Source organism: Bubalus kerabau, chromosome 4, assembly GCF_029407905.1.
Source record: "Bubalus kerabau isolate K-KA32 ecotype Philippines breed swamp buffalo chromosome 4, PCC_UOA_SB_1v2, whole genome shotgun sequence".
In the NCBI taxonomy this organism is placed as follows: Eukaryota; Metazoa; Chordata; class Mammalia; order Artiodactyla; family Bovidae; genus Bubalus; species Bubalus kerabau.
In genome coordinates, this window is record NC_073627.1 from 33,503,589 (window position 1) to 33,517,995 (window position 14,407).

General features: G+C 47.3%; 1 protein-coding gene across 2 annotated transcripts in view; it reads right to left on the reverse strand.

The window, feature by feature from the left end:
- Nucleotides 1-249: 249 nt before the first annotated feature.
- MAP2K4 (mitogen-activated protein kinase kinase 4) overlaps nt 250-14,407 on the reverse strand; it is a 104,859-nt gene continuing 90,701 nt past the window's right edge. The window contains exons 11-12 of one of the 2 annotated variants that reach the window (XM_055576486.1): nt 758-920; nt 250-511 (exon numbers count right to left, since the gene is read on the reverse strand). In XM_055576486.1, coding sequence (XP_055432461.1) covers nt 476-511; nt 758-920 — 199 coding nt within the window. In that variant the 3' untranslated portion in view covers nt 250-475. Of the gene's footprint in view, nt 530-757; nt 921-14,407 lie in introns of both variants that reach the window. The other variant, XM_055576488.1, reaches the window with a different exon arrangement.

Consider the following 14,407-nt stretch of genomic DNA (forward strand, 5'->3'; position numbering starts at 1 on the left):
CACAGCCAAACATAAATAAATAATTTTTTTAAGTAGTTGAAAGAATCTAAGTGTTGCAGAACAAGTTCTTAGAAATTCCTGATGGGTATCTGCATCTGGTGATATTTCACCTCTGTCTGAAAGTTTGTATCTGCTGTATCTTGATGCTGAAGACTTTATTTCAGCAAATGTTGAAAGATTAAAAGACAACAGAGGTTTTCAGACATGATCAAGGAATAAGAACCTGTTAAAAAAAAAACAACAACCAAAGAGATTTGAAAAAAGAATGAAATATAATTTCCAGAAGTCAAATGTAGACTCACTAGAATGAAAAACATGATGGACATGCACTGGGTAAGGCTCAACAGCCACAGGAAGAGATCTGACAATAATTCAATCCATTGAAAAAGAGGAGGGTGCATTTTGCTCTGATGTCATAGACTGAGTTGAGCATTCCATGTTGGGAGGCAGCTCTGCTCCATGCAGTTATTCAGGGTCACAGGTCCCCTCCATCTTGCTTCTCATCCATCCCCTAAGACGTTAACATCATCTGGTCACGGGCACAGATGACAGAATCGTTTTTTCTTCCAATCCTTTTTAAACTATTACTTCTATAAAATACCTCCTCCCCCCAAAAATGAACGACTTGAAAAATGATTACATGCTTAGGTATTGTGACAAGGCTGAACTGCTATAAAGGGTCAAAATGCTTTCCCCTCCATTTTTTAACTAATCCCATTGTAAGTCATGAGTTTATGGACCGTGGAGCTTTACACACTTTTTGTCTTACAAAGAGGAGACAGGCTGTGGAAGAGACGTGCCCCTTGTCCACACCACATCCACTGGCATCAACTGAATGCAGCTTAGTGACCCAGCCACACAACTGCAAAGCTGTCTGGGAAATGCCGCAGAGTTGAGGAGGCAGGTGTCCAACCACAGTCCTATTAACACAAAAGGAGAGAATGATTTATTGCATACAGCTAGTGGTCTCCATCACGAATGGGTTACAAAGCATATTGGATGGAGTACATCAGAATCTCAGTGAGCTGAAGGATGGAACCAAAGACATTATCCAGAAGACCTTCTAAAGACAAAGAAATGGAAACATAAAAGGCATGCTCCGAGTCTTGGAAAAGGCCCAGTGGAATGGGGAAGAGACAATATTTAAAACAATATAGACCAAGAGTCTTCTAAAATTGTTGAGAGATTCATGAAGCACAGCGAATCCCACTGGGTGCTGTTGTAAAGGCTTTATGTATTAACACAGTCAGTGCGCACAAGGGAAGTTATTGTTATCACTATTTTACAGAGAGGGATGTTCAAGGCTCAGAGAGGTTAAGTGATTTGCCCAATGTCACACAGCTATCTGGAGGTTTCCCAAATGATGCTAGTGGTTAAGAACCCACACCCCAGTAGATGTAAGAGACCCGGGCTGAATCCCTGGGTCAGGAAGATCCCCTGGAGAAAGAAATGCCAACCCACTCCAGTATTCTTGCCTGGAAAATCCCATGGAAAGAGGAGCCTGGCAGGCTACAGTCCATGGGGTTGCAAAGAGTCAGACACGACTGAAGTGACTTAACACACACAGCTATCAAGGAGCAGAGGTGAGTTTCCAGAGTCTCTAACCACAGAATTCTATTAACTCTTGAAAATTCTGTTTTGTTTTAATAAGAGTAACAAAGGCAATGATTTCAAAAATATACTGAACATTTTTATTTATGTCTAATTTTTTACTGTAAAACTTACCCTAAGTCAACAGAACCTAAATATAACTCCATCTCAAAGACTAAATTCATTCTAATAGTAAATATAGTAAAATTGGTGTCCATTTTCATAAATATTTCCCAGAAATCCACCCCCAAAATAACAATACATTTGTTTTTAAATAGAGAACTTCATTCACAGTGAAACTGGCAGCCAGCTCAGGTCTGACACCACAAACCCTGAAGCCTCAAGAGCAGGCACTGCCTGTGTTCACCCAGTAATTAGACAGATCCCAGAGGCAGGCCACTTTTGCACTGTTGTTCTCAGCAAGTGCACTAAGACATCACTGCCTGTAGCCAGAGAGGTGTTTCAAGAAGCCATCTTGCTCTGCATGCCAGAAGAGAGACAGGGACATTTGACCACCTTCCTCCTTCTCACCTTCTCTCTCTTCTCTGGGTTCCTCTCTCCATCCCAAGCCATGCAACAGGGAGAGGACAGGCCTCCTAGTCCAGACTCCCTTACTAAGAAGCTGTGCAACCCAGTAAAGTCACTCTACCTCTCTGGACTTCAGCATCCTCACCTGTAGATGAGAGGCCTGATTTGCATCAGTGGTTTTTAGACCTTTCCGGGGTTCCAATCTTTTTCTCCTTATAAAACCTGCTGCTGAAATTGCACACGTGCAAAGGGAACCGGGATCAGGGCACAGGAGCTGAACCAGCGAGGCAGGGGCCTTGCCCACCAAGCCATGCCATCCCATCCCAGAGGCTGAGCATGAAAACCCTCAGACCCCTCAAAGTGGTTTGGAAATCACCCGACTCTGCAATCTCTGACATCCTGTCCAGCTGTAATAGCTGCTGGTTCTCTCCGGAGCCAGACAACAGCTCTCTTCTTTGGAGAAGAGCTGTCCAGAGGGGTGGGGAGGGGGAGGAAGGGGGAGCGAAGGGAGAAAGAAAAAGCTCAAGGAGCATTCAAACCAGAGCTCCAAGTCACAACTGCCTCTGCTTAGTGAATAATTAACATGAGGTAACTAAATAAGACATTTATTAACAAGAATTATGCAGCCATATCCCTTTCATGCCCCATGCCATTAAACTGTCTTGCCAAGAAAGGGCCATTTGCGGCCATGGGTCTCACCTGGGGGGCAGGCGGAAGGGAAGCCAAGAAGCCCATCCCTCCTGGGCCCTGGAGACAGCTCTGGCTTAAACCAAACAAATGTGTCAGCATCGCGCTTCTCCACCTGAAAATTTATATCAGCCCCCTGGGTAAGCCAATCTGAAGGATACCAGCAATCTGGAAACATGGAACAGGATCAAAAAGCCTCTTCTGTCCTGAGGGGCCACACAATAAAAAAAGGTTTCTTTGCTTGGGCCATAAGAAAAGGATTCCTTCAAGAGCTCAAGCTGACATTTTCATGAGAAAACAAATTGGGACAGTTGCATTTACTGCTTGCAGTTTCTGCTTGACCCGGAGAGAGAATGCAGCAACGTCTGGGCAGACGGCTCCCCCACCTCCCCAGCCACAGCTGTTAGCTCGCACTTGCCTTTTTCTCTTCCCTATATATCCCTCGGGGGCCTCAAACATTCTTCTGTTTATTTGGGGTAATTTGGAGAGCGGGAATTGGGTCTATCTGCCATGTGTTTTTTCTCAATGTCGGTAGCAAAGTAATTCTTACGCTTAAGTGGCCCCGAGGGCTGTCACGATGACAGCGCAGTGACGCTGCGGAGAGGAGCCCAGCTGGGAGGAGCGGTCCCTTCCTGAGTGACTTCTGCTCCTGCGGGACCCCCAGCCCTCCCCCCACGACCCCGGTGCCCCCACCACTTGTCCCCATCACCTGGTGCTGCTCCACCCTCAGACTTTCACACTCACTGTACTCATCATACTCCATCAAATCCAAGATCTCACTGATTCTGGATTCTTTTCTATAACTCTGTTGTTGTTCAGCTGCTCAGTTGTGTTTGACTCTTCACAACCCCATGGACTGCAACACGCCAAGCTCCTCTGTCCTTCACTGTCTCCTGCAGCTTGTCAAATTCATGTCCATTGATACGGTGATGTTATCTAACCATCTCATTCTCTGTTGCCCCTTTCTTCTTTTGCCTTCAGTCTTTCCCAGCATCAGAGTCTTTTCCAATGAGTTGGCTCTTCACATCAGTGACCCAAGTGTTGGAGCTTCAGCATCAGCCCTTCCAATGAATGTTTAGGGTTGATTTCCTTTATGATTGACTGGTTTGATCTCCCTGCAGTCCAAGGGACTCTCAAAATGTGGCCTTCTCCAGCACCACAGTTCGAAAGCATCAGTTTTTCAGCGCTCAACCTTCTTTATGGTGCAACTCTCACATTCATACATGACTACTGGAAAAACCACAGCTTTGACTATATGGACCTTTGTTGGCAAAGTGATGTCTCTGCTTTTCAATACACTGTCTAGGTTTATTATAGCTTTCCTTCCAAAGAGCAAGCATCTTTTAATTTCATGGCTGCAGTCACCATCTGCAGTGATTTTAGAGCTCAAGAAAAAATAACTGTCACTGCTTCCACATTCTCCCCTTGTAAACACAAGGGGCAAACGCCCTGAAGTGATGACACTGGATGCCATGATCTTAGTTTTTTGAATGTTGAGCTTTAAGCAAGCTTTTCCACTCTCCTCTTTCACCCTCATCAAGAGGCTCTTTAGTTTCTCTTCACTTTCTGCCATTAGAGTGGCATCATCTGCATATCTGAGGCTGCTGATATTTCTCACGGCAATCTTGATTCAAAGAAATACAAATTTCTGCCCATGGAATTTTGATGCTATGCCTTCTTACACATTCTTTTTGAGAATGGTTGTCATACTTATTATGAGGCATTCTTTTAGGCTTAGTTACACATAAGACTGGGTTGTTTTCTTGTGCATAAAAATGAACATCCATGCTCCATTAATTGATGGTGGTGTTTCTACAATTTCCCCACGTTGGGAGACCAGCTCTTCTTGCTTTTCAGCTCTGAGTCATCGGGAAAATAGATAACAACAAAGATATAATATGGTGTGATGTGATCTATAATAGGTAGTAATGAGTTAAATCAAAGGAGACAAAGCAGGGAGATGGTATTAAATTTAAAAGAGCAGTTGTGGAATGGCTTCAGGAAAGCTTCTCAGAGTAGGTGACATTTGAACTGACCTCTAAGTGAAAAGAGGAAGGCTGTAAAGGCACCCGATGGAACAGCTTCCCAGGGGGCAGAAGGCAAAGGTCCAGAGATGCAGGATTGGGGGTATCTAAATTGCCAACATCCGCTGGATCATGGAATAAGCAAGAGAGTTCTAGAAAAACATCTATTTCTGCTTTATTGACTATGCCAAAGCCTTTGACTGTTGGATCACAATCAACTGTGGAAAATTCTGAAAGAGATGGGAATACCAGACCACCTGACCTGCCTCTTGAGAAATCTGTATGCAGGTCAGGAAGCAACAGTTAGAACTGGACATGGAACAACAGACTGGTTCCAAATAGGAAAAGGAGTTCGTCAAGGCTATATATTGTCACCCTGCTTATTTAACTTATATGCAGAGTACATCATGAGAAACGCTGGGCTGGAAGAAGCACAAGCTGGAATCAAGATTGCGGGAAGAAATATCAATAACCTCAGATATGCAGATGACACCACCCTTATGGCAGAAAGTGAAGAGGAGCTAAAAAGCCTCTTGATGAAAGTGAAAGTGGAGAGTGAAAAAGTTGGCTTAAAGCTCAACATTCAGAAAATGAAGATCATGGCATCCGGTCCCATCACTTCATGGGAAATAGATGGGAAAACAGTGGAAACAGTGTCAGACTTTACTTTTTGGGGCTCCAAAATCACTGCAGATGGTGACTGCAGCCATGAAATTAAAAGACGCTTACTCCTTGGAAGGAAAGTTATGACCAACCTAGATAGCATATTCAAAAGCAGAGACATTACTTTGCCAACAAAGGTCCGTCTAGTCAAGGCTTTGGTTTTTCCTGTGGTCATGTATGGATGTGCGAGTTGGACTGTGAAGAAGGCTGAGCACCGAAGAATTGATGCTTTTGAACTGTGGTGTTGGAGAAGGCTCTTGAGAGTCCCTTGGACTGCAAGGAGATCCAACCAGTCCATTCTAAAGGAGATCAGTCCTGGGATTTCTTTGGAAAGAATGATGCTAAAGCTGAAACTCCAGTACTTTGGCCACCTCATGCGAAGAGTTGACTCATTGGAAAAGACTCTGATGCTGGGAGGGATTGGGGCAGGAGGAGAAGGGGATGACAGAGGATGAGATGGCTGGATGGCATCACTGACTAGATGGACGTGAGTCTGGGTGAACTCCGGGAGTTGGTGATGGACAGGGAGGCCTGGCGTGCTGCGATTCATGGGGTGGCAAAGAGTCGGACACGACTGAGCGACTGAACTGAACTGAACTGAACTGAAGGACAAAGGGCTGGAGTGAGAGAAGCACATGGGCAAGGAGAGTGGTCCCGAGGAGGTGAGGGAGGCAGCCAGAGGACAGATGTGTGTGGGGCCTGAAAGTACTTGGGAAACTCTGGGCCAGTTAAACTGGCCGGCTGTCCTAGCATGTTCTCCAGAGCCCTTTAACTTGATGGTGCTGACTCCCTCAGGGATGGATCTAGAGGGGGTGCCCAAACAGGATCACGAGTGAGCCCCCCACTCTCCTCCCCTGACCTGGTCATCTTTCACCTGCATTGCCACCTACCCAAAGCTCCTCTGGGCAGGTGTGTTTGTGCTCTGAGGAACCTTCTCACCATAAACACTGAACAAGAGGGACATACAGGACAGGATGCTTGCAAGGAAGCTCTTTTCCTTCTCCCCTTTTCCCAGTCAGTCCTGCCCAGTGGGACCCCGGTGCTGGGTGAAACTTCAAGGGGAAGTGATAGACCCCCGTCCTCCGTTTGGACTGGAAAGGGGCAGATACATGAGATCAGAGAGCCTGGGGTCTCCAAGGAGCGTGAAGTAACCTCTGAACTCAGTCGGCCTCCGGGGCCTCAGCGCAGCCCCTGGGAGTAGATGACGGTATTGCGTCTATATCCAGCCCGGGCTGCTTCAAGAGTCTGCTACGACTTCAGACCCAGAGACTGCCTCATATTTCCACTGAGGGGCCGAGAATGGGGCTGGGGGTGCAGGACCAACCGACACTAAGGTGAGCTCTGCCTTTGGAAGACGCTACCAGGCTTGATCATGGCCTTATGTGTTCTTTCAGTTTTCAAATGATTCCAAACAAACCCAAATTTATATTTCTATATTTAGCAGCCCCCAGCTTGATTCTGATCCTGTCTGGAGGCTGCGTGGCCTTCTGCCAAGGATGAAATTAGTCTGTGGGCTATCTGTTGCTCTGAGCTCACCCGTGGTCGTGGGGTATTTTTAGCAACTGTAATATAACTTTGGTAGGATGGTGCATCTGGAGGACTTTGTGATTTCTAATAAGTGTAAAAGCTGCATCCTTTATTAACCCCATAAATCCCACAGACCTCTGTGTTAAGAGAGAAATAGATTGGGTTCCTGATTACAGAGACAAGTGAGACCAGAGTACGTCCGTGTAGGAAAGCTCCTACAGGGCACATCCTACACTTGATCTTAGCCAAAAGGATGAGAAGCGATACAGAACACATTCTCAGGGTGGGTCCAGCAAAGGGCATCTCCTTCCCCACGTCAGAAAAGTGACGAAGAAGAAGTCAGGGATGTGGGTTAGAGCCCTTTGGAAAAGAGCCACACCTGTGTGCCCGAAACAATCGCCTATTGCATGAAAAGCCTCCCCCGTCAGCCTACACCCAGCCCCACTGGGCTCCCCATGTCCCCTGAGCTCACCCCGCTCAGGCCCACTCCCTGGCTATCCACATACCATGCCTTCTCCTGGGGCACTCGGTCCTCACCCCGCCTGCCAAGGCCCTGCTCACGACCGCACGCCCTACAGTTTTCTCACCTCAGCTCATTGATTATAACAAATACACCCCACGGAGGTCAGAGGTTACTGTAAGGGGTCACTGGATGTGGGGTACATGGGAACCCTCTGCACTATTTCTGAAGCTTTTCTGTAAATCTGAAACTGCTGTAAAATAAAAGCTTTATTAGACATACTACAGTCCTTGGGGTCGTACAGAGTCAGACACAACTGAAGCAACTTAGCATTAGACACACACGCATGCACACACAACTCTATCAGCCTGCTGCTTCATTGCTACTGAAGAACAGGACAGGCCCGCCACAGTTAAACCTGCTGAAAATGAGTTCCGTCGATGGTCAGTGCCAAACACAGCCACCTCAGGAGGGCGCAGAAAACCCCAGAGCCCAGCGGCCAGGCCGCCCCTGCAGGCAAACCTTCTCGCCCACTCCAATCCTGTGTGTACACATGCTCAGTCGCGTCCGACTCTGTGACCCCACGTACTGTACCCACCAGGCTCCTCTGCCCATGGGATTCTCCAGCCAAGAATACTGGAGTGGGCTGCCATGCCCTCCTCCAGGGGATCTTCCTGACCCAGGGATGAAAGCTGCGTCTGGCATGTTCTTTACCAGCAGCGCCACCTGGGTAGCCCTGTTCGTAGGGTAGGACAATGTTCATAAGGACTTGTGAACTGTTTTCCAGAGTGGTCAGACAAGTGTGCACTCCCACAGCCTCTAGGCCAAACTGGGAGGAAGATGAGAATGAGAAGGACCCCTGGGCACATGTGATGTGGGATGTAGCAAAAGAGTCATCTGTCCTCTTATGACTTCCTTTAGGAAGATGAGGCAGAGCTGAAGTACAGAGCTAACCAATATGCACTGTCTGAACACAAACCAAAGCCAGGGCTTCGTGGAGGGTGTGTGTGGGGGTGTATGTCTCAACACATCTTAAGTGCAAGAGAAGGCCATTTTCTTACTCTCCAAGCTCACATTCTACATCTGTGTGCTCACTGTTAGGCGAGAAGAATCACAAATATTTAGCAAACAAGAGGATGGGGACTATTTTACAAACACTTCCTCATGAGGGAATTGAGTGAATCAATTGAGTATTTGATTCATTTTTGCCTGATTTGTTTAAAATTCATTATATTGGGGATTGAGGGCCCCAAGAAAGCCAACAATTCTGTAAAATGCTGGAGGAAACACAAAAAGCAGTGGAGTGTCCTGCAGAAGTGTCCCCTGCAAGTCCCTCGCTGACTTCATCAGCTGTGGGGCTCCAGACACACAGGGCTGTGATCACACAAGGCAGAGGAAAGAGAGTGTCATGGGCCGGATGGGGCTGGGGTGGGGGGATGCGGGCAGGTCTGGAGGCCTGATTGTTGCTGTTTGTGGTTACAGGTGATCAGGCTAGAATCAGCAGGTGCTGCAGGATCAGAGTGTAGACAGACCACCAGGGGCTGGGGCAGGGCCTTTCAGTGTGTGCCCTGCAGAGCACCAAGGCTCCCACTGTGGACGCAAGGGTCTAGGGGGCTCCTGGCTCTTCTCTCTGCCTTCAACTAAAGCAACACTTGCTTTCTAAAAGCATTTTCTTTCTAAAAAAAAAAAATTTGAAAATGTGTAGTTTAGAACTAGGTTCCCATATCAAGCCTCTACAGAGGGAGTCAGGTAACATACATGTGATGTCTTGGGACCATCTGGAGCTGGGAGGACTGTGTGTGTGGAGTGTGTCAGGAACTTCCACCTTCCTACATGATGCCTCTGTCTAAATATGAGAAGCTGCAACTCTCAACCCAAAGAGGAAGATGTGTCCACCCATGGCGGGACAGAGTGTGTGTCTAGGGGAGCACTTAGGCACTGCCTGGGGGGTCTGCCTGGGAAGGCATGAGGACTCCACTAGAGAGGGGGTGTTAGACTTGCACCCCTAAGGGTAGAGGATGAGGTGGTTGGATGGCATCATTGACTCAATGGACATGAGTTAGAACAAACTCTGGGAGATGGTGGAGGACAGGAAAGTCTAGCATGCTGCAGTCCAGGGGCTCACAAAGAGTCAGACAGGAGTTAGCAACTGAACAACAAGCCAACTCCCAGACAGGAGGAGCTGAGGACCAGGAAAAGTCAAAGAGGAAACTTCTTGGAGTTTGGGTAAGAGGGAACTAAATGGTCCTATAACCTAGATGTGGACTAGAGAAGGAGGAAGCACTTGGAAGCAAAGTCAGGAGTTTTGTTTCAGATGGGTTGGGTTTGAGTTGCTGTTGGCAGGGCATTCTTGGGAAGACATCTGAGAGGCAGCAAGAAGTTCTGGTCTTGAACCCCAGAGAGGTCAGGGCTGGTGCAAGGGAGGCCCCATCTCCCAGCTCAATGGCCTCCTCCTGGGAACAACTCCAGCAGAAGGCATTCATCCACCCTTGGAAAATTCTCCCAGTTATCTGTTAGCCCAGCTTAGCGGTAGAGGAGAAAAATGGATCTTCTTTTAACGTTTTCATTACGTTCATTCTAAAATTATACTCTCCTGATTTCCAAGGACTTCCAGGGCTCGGTGTTGATACATCACCACATAACTTCACCCTCTGTATATAATGCGGAATTACTTTCACCTCGTCCAGGGCTCACTCCTGACACGGGATGTCAAACAGAAATAGAACATGCGTCTCCTGCATCTGGGGCTGAAACCTTACAGAGAATGCTGTGGGCTGCCATAAATAACCTCTGATGGCCCTGGAGAGGAGCTGGGCGTGCAGGCAGGGGAGGGTCACTGCAGATTTATGGCAGCAGGTCTGAAGGGCCCAGGGCGGCGGCCGGTGGCCTGCGGGAGGTCCAGGGAGCAGGCCTGGGGGGGGACAGCTGGGCCCAGGACTCTGACACCTGGGCATCTTGAGAGCCCGTAACAGATGTTTCCATTTTCTGTTTTTTTTTTTTTTTCCTAACAGTGACTTTCACTGTCAGAAGAACTGGGGGTTTACGGAAACCTGGGTGTGCTTTCTGACAGGCACGTTCAAGCCTGACACCGAGAACACAGAGATACCTTGTACTCTCATGGCTAAGATGTCCCCCAGTTGGCCTTAGATGAGCAAGGCCCTCCTGCCCGCTAACAGTTCCCCACATCCCAGCTCTTGGTTCATGTTTTCTCATCTCCTGCCCCCTTGTATTCCCTTTCCTCTCCCTCCCCACCCTCCCTGTCATCTCTTAGTGTTCCTACGAGAACCCCCTTCTGGGGGGTATGTTGCCTCTCAAGCCCTTTATTTTCTCACCTGCAAGATGAAGGTATCAGACACAGTGCTTCTCAAACCTGAATGTGCAAACGGTTCCCTGAGGATGCTGTTAACATACAGGTTGTGATTTAGGATCAGGACACTGGGATGGGGTCCCAAGAGCCTGTGGGTCTAATAGACTCATAGGTGATTTCAATGCTGTTAATTCCCCAGCCTCATGTTAAGCAGGAAAAAGAACCAATGGATCCTACCTGCTGGCAAAGGGCTATCTGCCAACATCTCAGGCTCCAGTGGTCAATGCCACTGAGAGAACTCTGCTGGGGATTCTGAGGAAGAGAAGAGAGTAGAAAAACCACAGAGACTATCAATGAAACTGAAAGCTGGCCCTCTGAAAGTCTGACAAAATTGACAAATCTTTAACTAAACTGACCAAGCATGAAGGAGAAAATACTTGAATAAAAATCAGAACTAAAAGAAGCAGTATCACTAATGATGTTACCAAAATTAAAAGGATTGTAAGTGAATAATCTGAGCAACCACAGACCCAAAACTTAAATAATTTAGATGAAATGGGTAAATTCCTGGAAAAATACAAGATATACAAAACTGATAGAAGAAATGGTTAATATAAATTGTTGTTGTTTAGTTGCTAAGTCGTGTCTGATTCTTTTGCAACCTCATGGACTGTAGCCTGCCAGATTCCTCTGTCCATGCCACTTCCCAGGCAAGAATACCTGAGTGGGTTGCCATTCCCTTCTCCAGGGGATTTTACCAACCCAGCGATCAAACCCAGGTCTCCCGCATTGCAGGCAGATTCTTTACCGTCTGAGCCACCAGGGGGAAATAAGAATAGTGGGAGAAGGTATTATAGATATCAGCTACAATCTCAGGACGTGAGGACTATAATTGTTATGAGAACTATCATTGTTATGGAGTGCATCTTCCTTCAGTTCAGTCATTCAGTCGCTCAGTCGTGTCCCACTCTTTGTGACCCCATGGACTGCAGCATGCCAGGCTTCCCTGTCTATCACCAACTCCCGGAGCTTGCTCAAATTCACGTCAGTGATGCCATCCAACCAGCTCATCCTCTGTCATCCCCGTCTCCTCCTGGTTCAATCTTTCCCAGCATCAGGGTCTTTTCCAATGAGTCATTTCTTTGCAACAGGTGGCCAAAGTATTGGAGTTTCAGCTTCAGCATCAGTCCTTCCAATGAATATTCAGGTTTGATTTCCTTTAGGACTGACTGGTTGGATCTCCTTGCAGTCCAAGGGACTCTGAAGATTTTTCTCCAACATCACAGTTCAAAAGCATCAATTCTTTGGCGCTCAGCTTTGTTTATAGTCCAACTCTCACATCCATCTTCCTTATTGTTATGAATATGTCTATGTATATGTATCAACTATTTTTGTTCTCTTCTCTCCTTATCATCTAATATAATATATTAATAACAACTCACTTGACATCACATTATTTAAGATACAGGACATCAAGAAGAGTGGACATCACCCACAGACTTTGCATCCTGGTCTGCAGAAAGGGTAAGCACATTTTTTATTGCACACAGGTTTGCTGTATCACATAAGCTCATGTGGGTGCAGAACGGGTCAAGACCTGGGTGGGGTAAAGAGTGATATTATATCAGGGTTATGGTTCAGAAACCACATGGACAGTGAAGAGGGGCAAGACGATGATTTCAGTGACTGGCCACGGATTTTAAGCAGGTTCTAAAGGAAGCAAGAACAGGAAAGGAGTGAGGAACAGTGAGAAGATGGTAAGATCAACGGATGGATGGGTCTGTGGGATCCAAGTGCCAGGTTCCACACCCTCCTCAGCAAGCCTTGATCCCTCTTCTGCATCTTATCCTGCCCTTGCCAGAGAACTGTGCTTCCTTCTTCCCCAGAAGCATCATGAGCAGTAAGCTCCTTCCGGTTTCCTTATCTCTACCTTCAAACATTTTCTCTTTCTCCAGCCTGCCAAGATTCCCTCTGGCCTCAGCAAGCTAGAGACCTCTCTCCTTGGAAAGAACCGCCTCTCCATCTTGCTCCTTACCTGGCATATTTGATCTTCTCCTCGCTGTCCTGGTTTCTTCCTTTTTGCCTTCAAATAATCACAGATCTCCCTATGTGGACAAGAATCTTCTCTCAAACTTCCATCCTTTGCTCCTGAACACCCAGAAAGGGAACTCAACCCTGACCCTCCTCACCTAGTGAGTGCTGAGCATCCATGCTGTGGACTGATGTTGGTGTCCACCCAAGACCCATGTGTTGAAACTCTCATCCCCAGTGGGAGAGAATTTGGAGGTGGCCTTTGGGAATGATGAGGGTTAATGAGATTGTGAGGGTGGGGCCCCCTGGTGGGATTGGTGGAAGAGGAGACGACACAGATCTCTGCCTGAGGACACAGAGAGAAGGTGGCCATGGCAACGAGTCGGCTTGACCCTGGACTTTCCAGCCTCCAGGACTGTGAGAGAGAAAAGTTTGTGGTTGAAGTTCCCCTGGAGTCACTAAGACAGACCCTGCAACGCTCATCTTCCTCCACAATTTAGCTTCCTCTCTGGCCTTCCTTTCTTCCTTTCTTTGTCTACATATCTTAGTGAATTTTCTCTTTTCCTTTTCCTTTAGTTGCAGCTGTTTAGTTCCAAGTCTTGTCCTGATGTTCCCTTGTTCTTCCAAGTCTATTCCTGCTGCTCCTCTGAGAGTCCACGCCATCACCATCTGAGATTAAAAATCTTTAATGACCTCCTGACTCAGAATCACCTCCCTCTAATCCATCCTGGAGAGACAAATCTTTCCAGACCTTTTGGGTCTTCTCTTGCTCAAGATCAGTCATGCCTCACCCACAGAATTCAAGACTAAGGAGTTTGGACTTTGACCTGGAGACAAATCTCTGCAAACACAGCCTCGACCTATCTTTTTAGATGTCCTTCCCATCACACCCCTCAAGGACCCTTCTGCCGCTGTCTGACCTGTCTTCCACCATCTCAACACTTCCTGCACAAAGGATCACTGTTTGCTTCGTCACATCTTACTGTCTCATAGCCAGCGACTTTCCAGCCAGGAAGCACTGCCTCCTACCTCATAATAACCAGAGGCCCTGCAGGGTCTGAGTGCAGTTCATCAACATTTGCAGGGTCTTAACTCATTCCATTGACATATTAGAACAACAACAACAAAAAGGACCCTCGCACCCTCATATGTAAGATCAAAGACAGAGCAACTGGCCTCAGCAAAAGGGATTCAGTAACTTCAGGGATAAGCAGGTAAAAATCACTTTATTCCTATCCTAGCGCCCTTTGCCTCACACAGCCTAGCTTCTGAAGTCTGTGTCTTTCATTCCAACAATGCACTAAGCATTGCTCTATGCTGGAAATAAACAACAGGAAGCACTGCCCGCGTGGAGCTACCGTTCCCCAGGAGGGAGACAGACCCTGAGCAAAATAAGTGGAATAGGTAGAATCTGGGGGATTACATGTCATGGGAGAAGGAAAGCAAGTGGGGTGGGGTGCTGCAGTTGTGGAAAGAGTGGCGAAGGGTGATGTGGGTACAGACAGGAAGGGAGGTGAGGGAGCTCTGTAGGCATCTGGGGTCAGAGCGTGGCAGGTCACGGACACAGAGGCTGAGTGGGAGCTTCCTGGA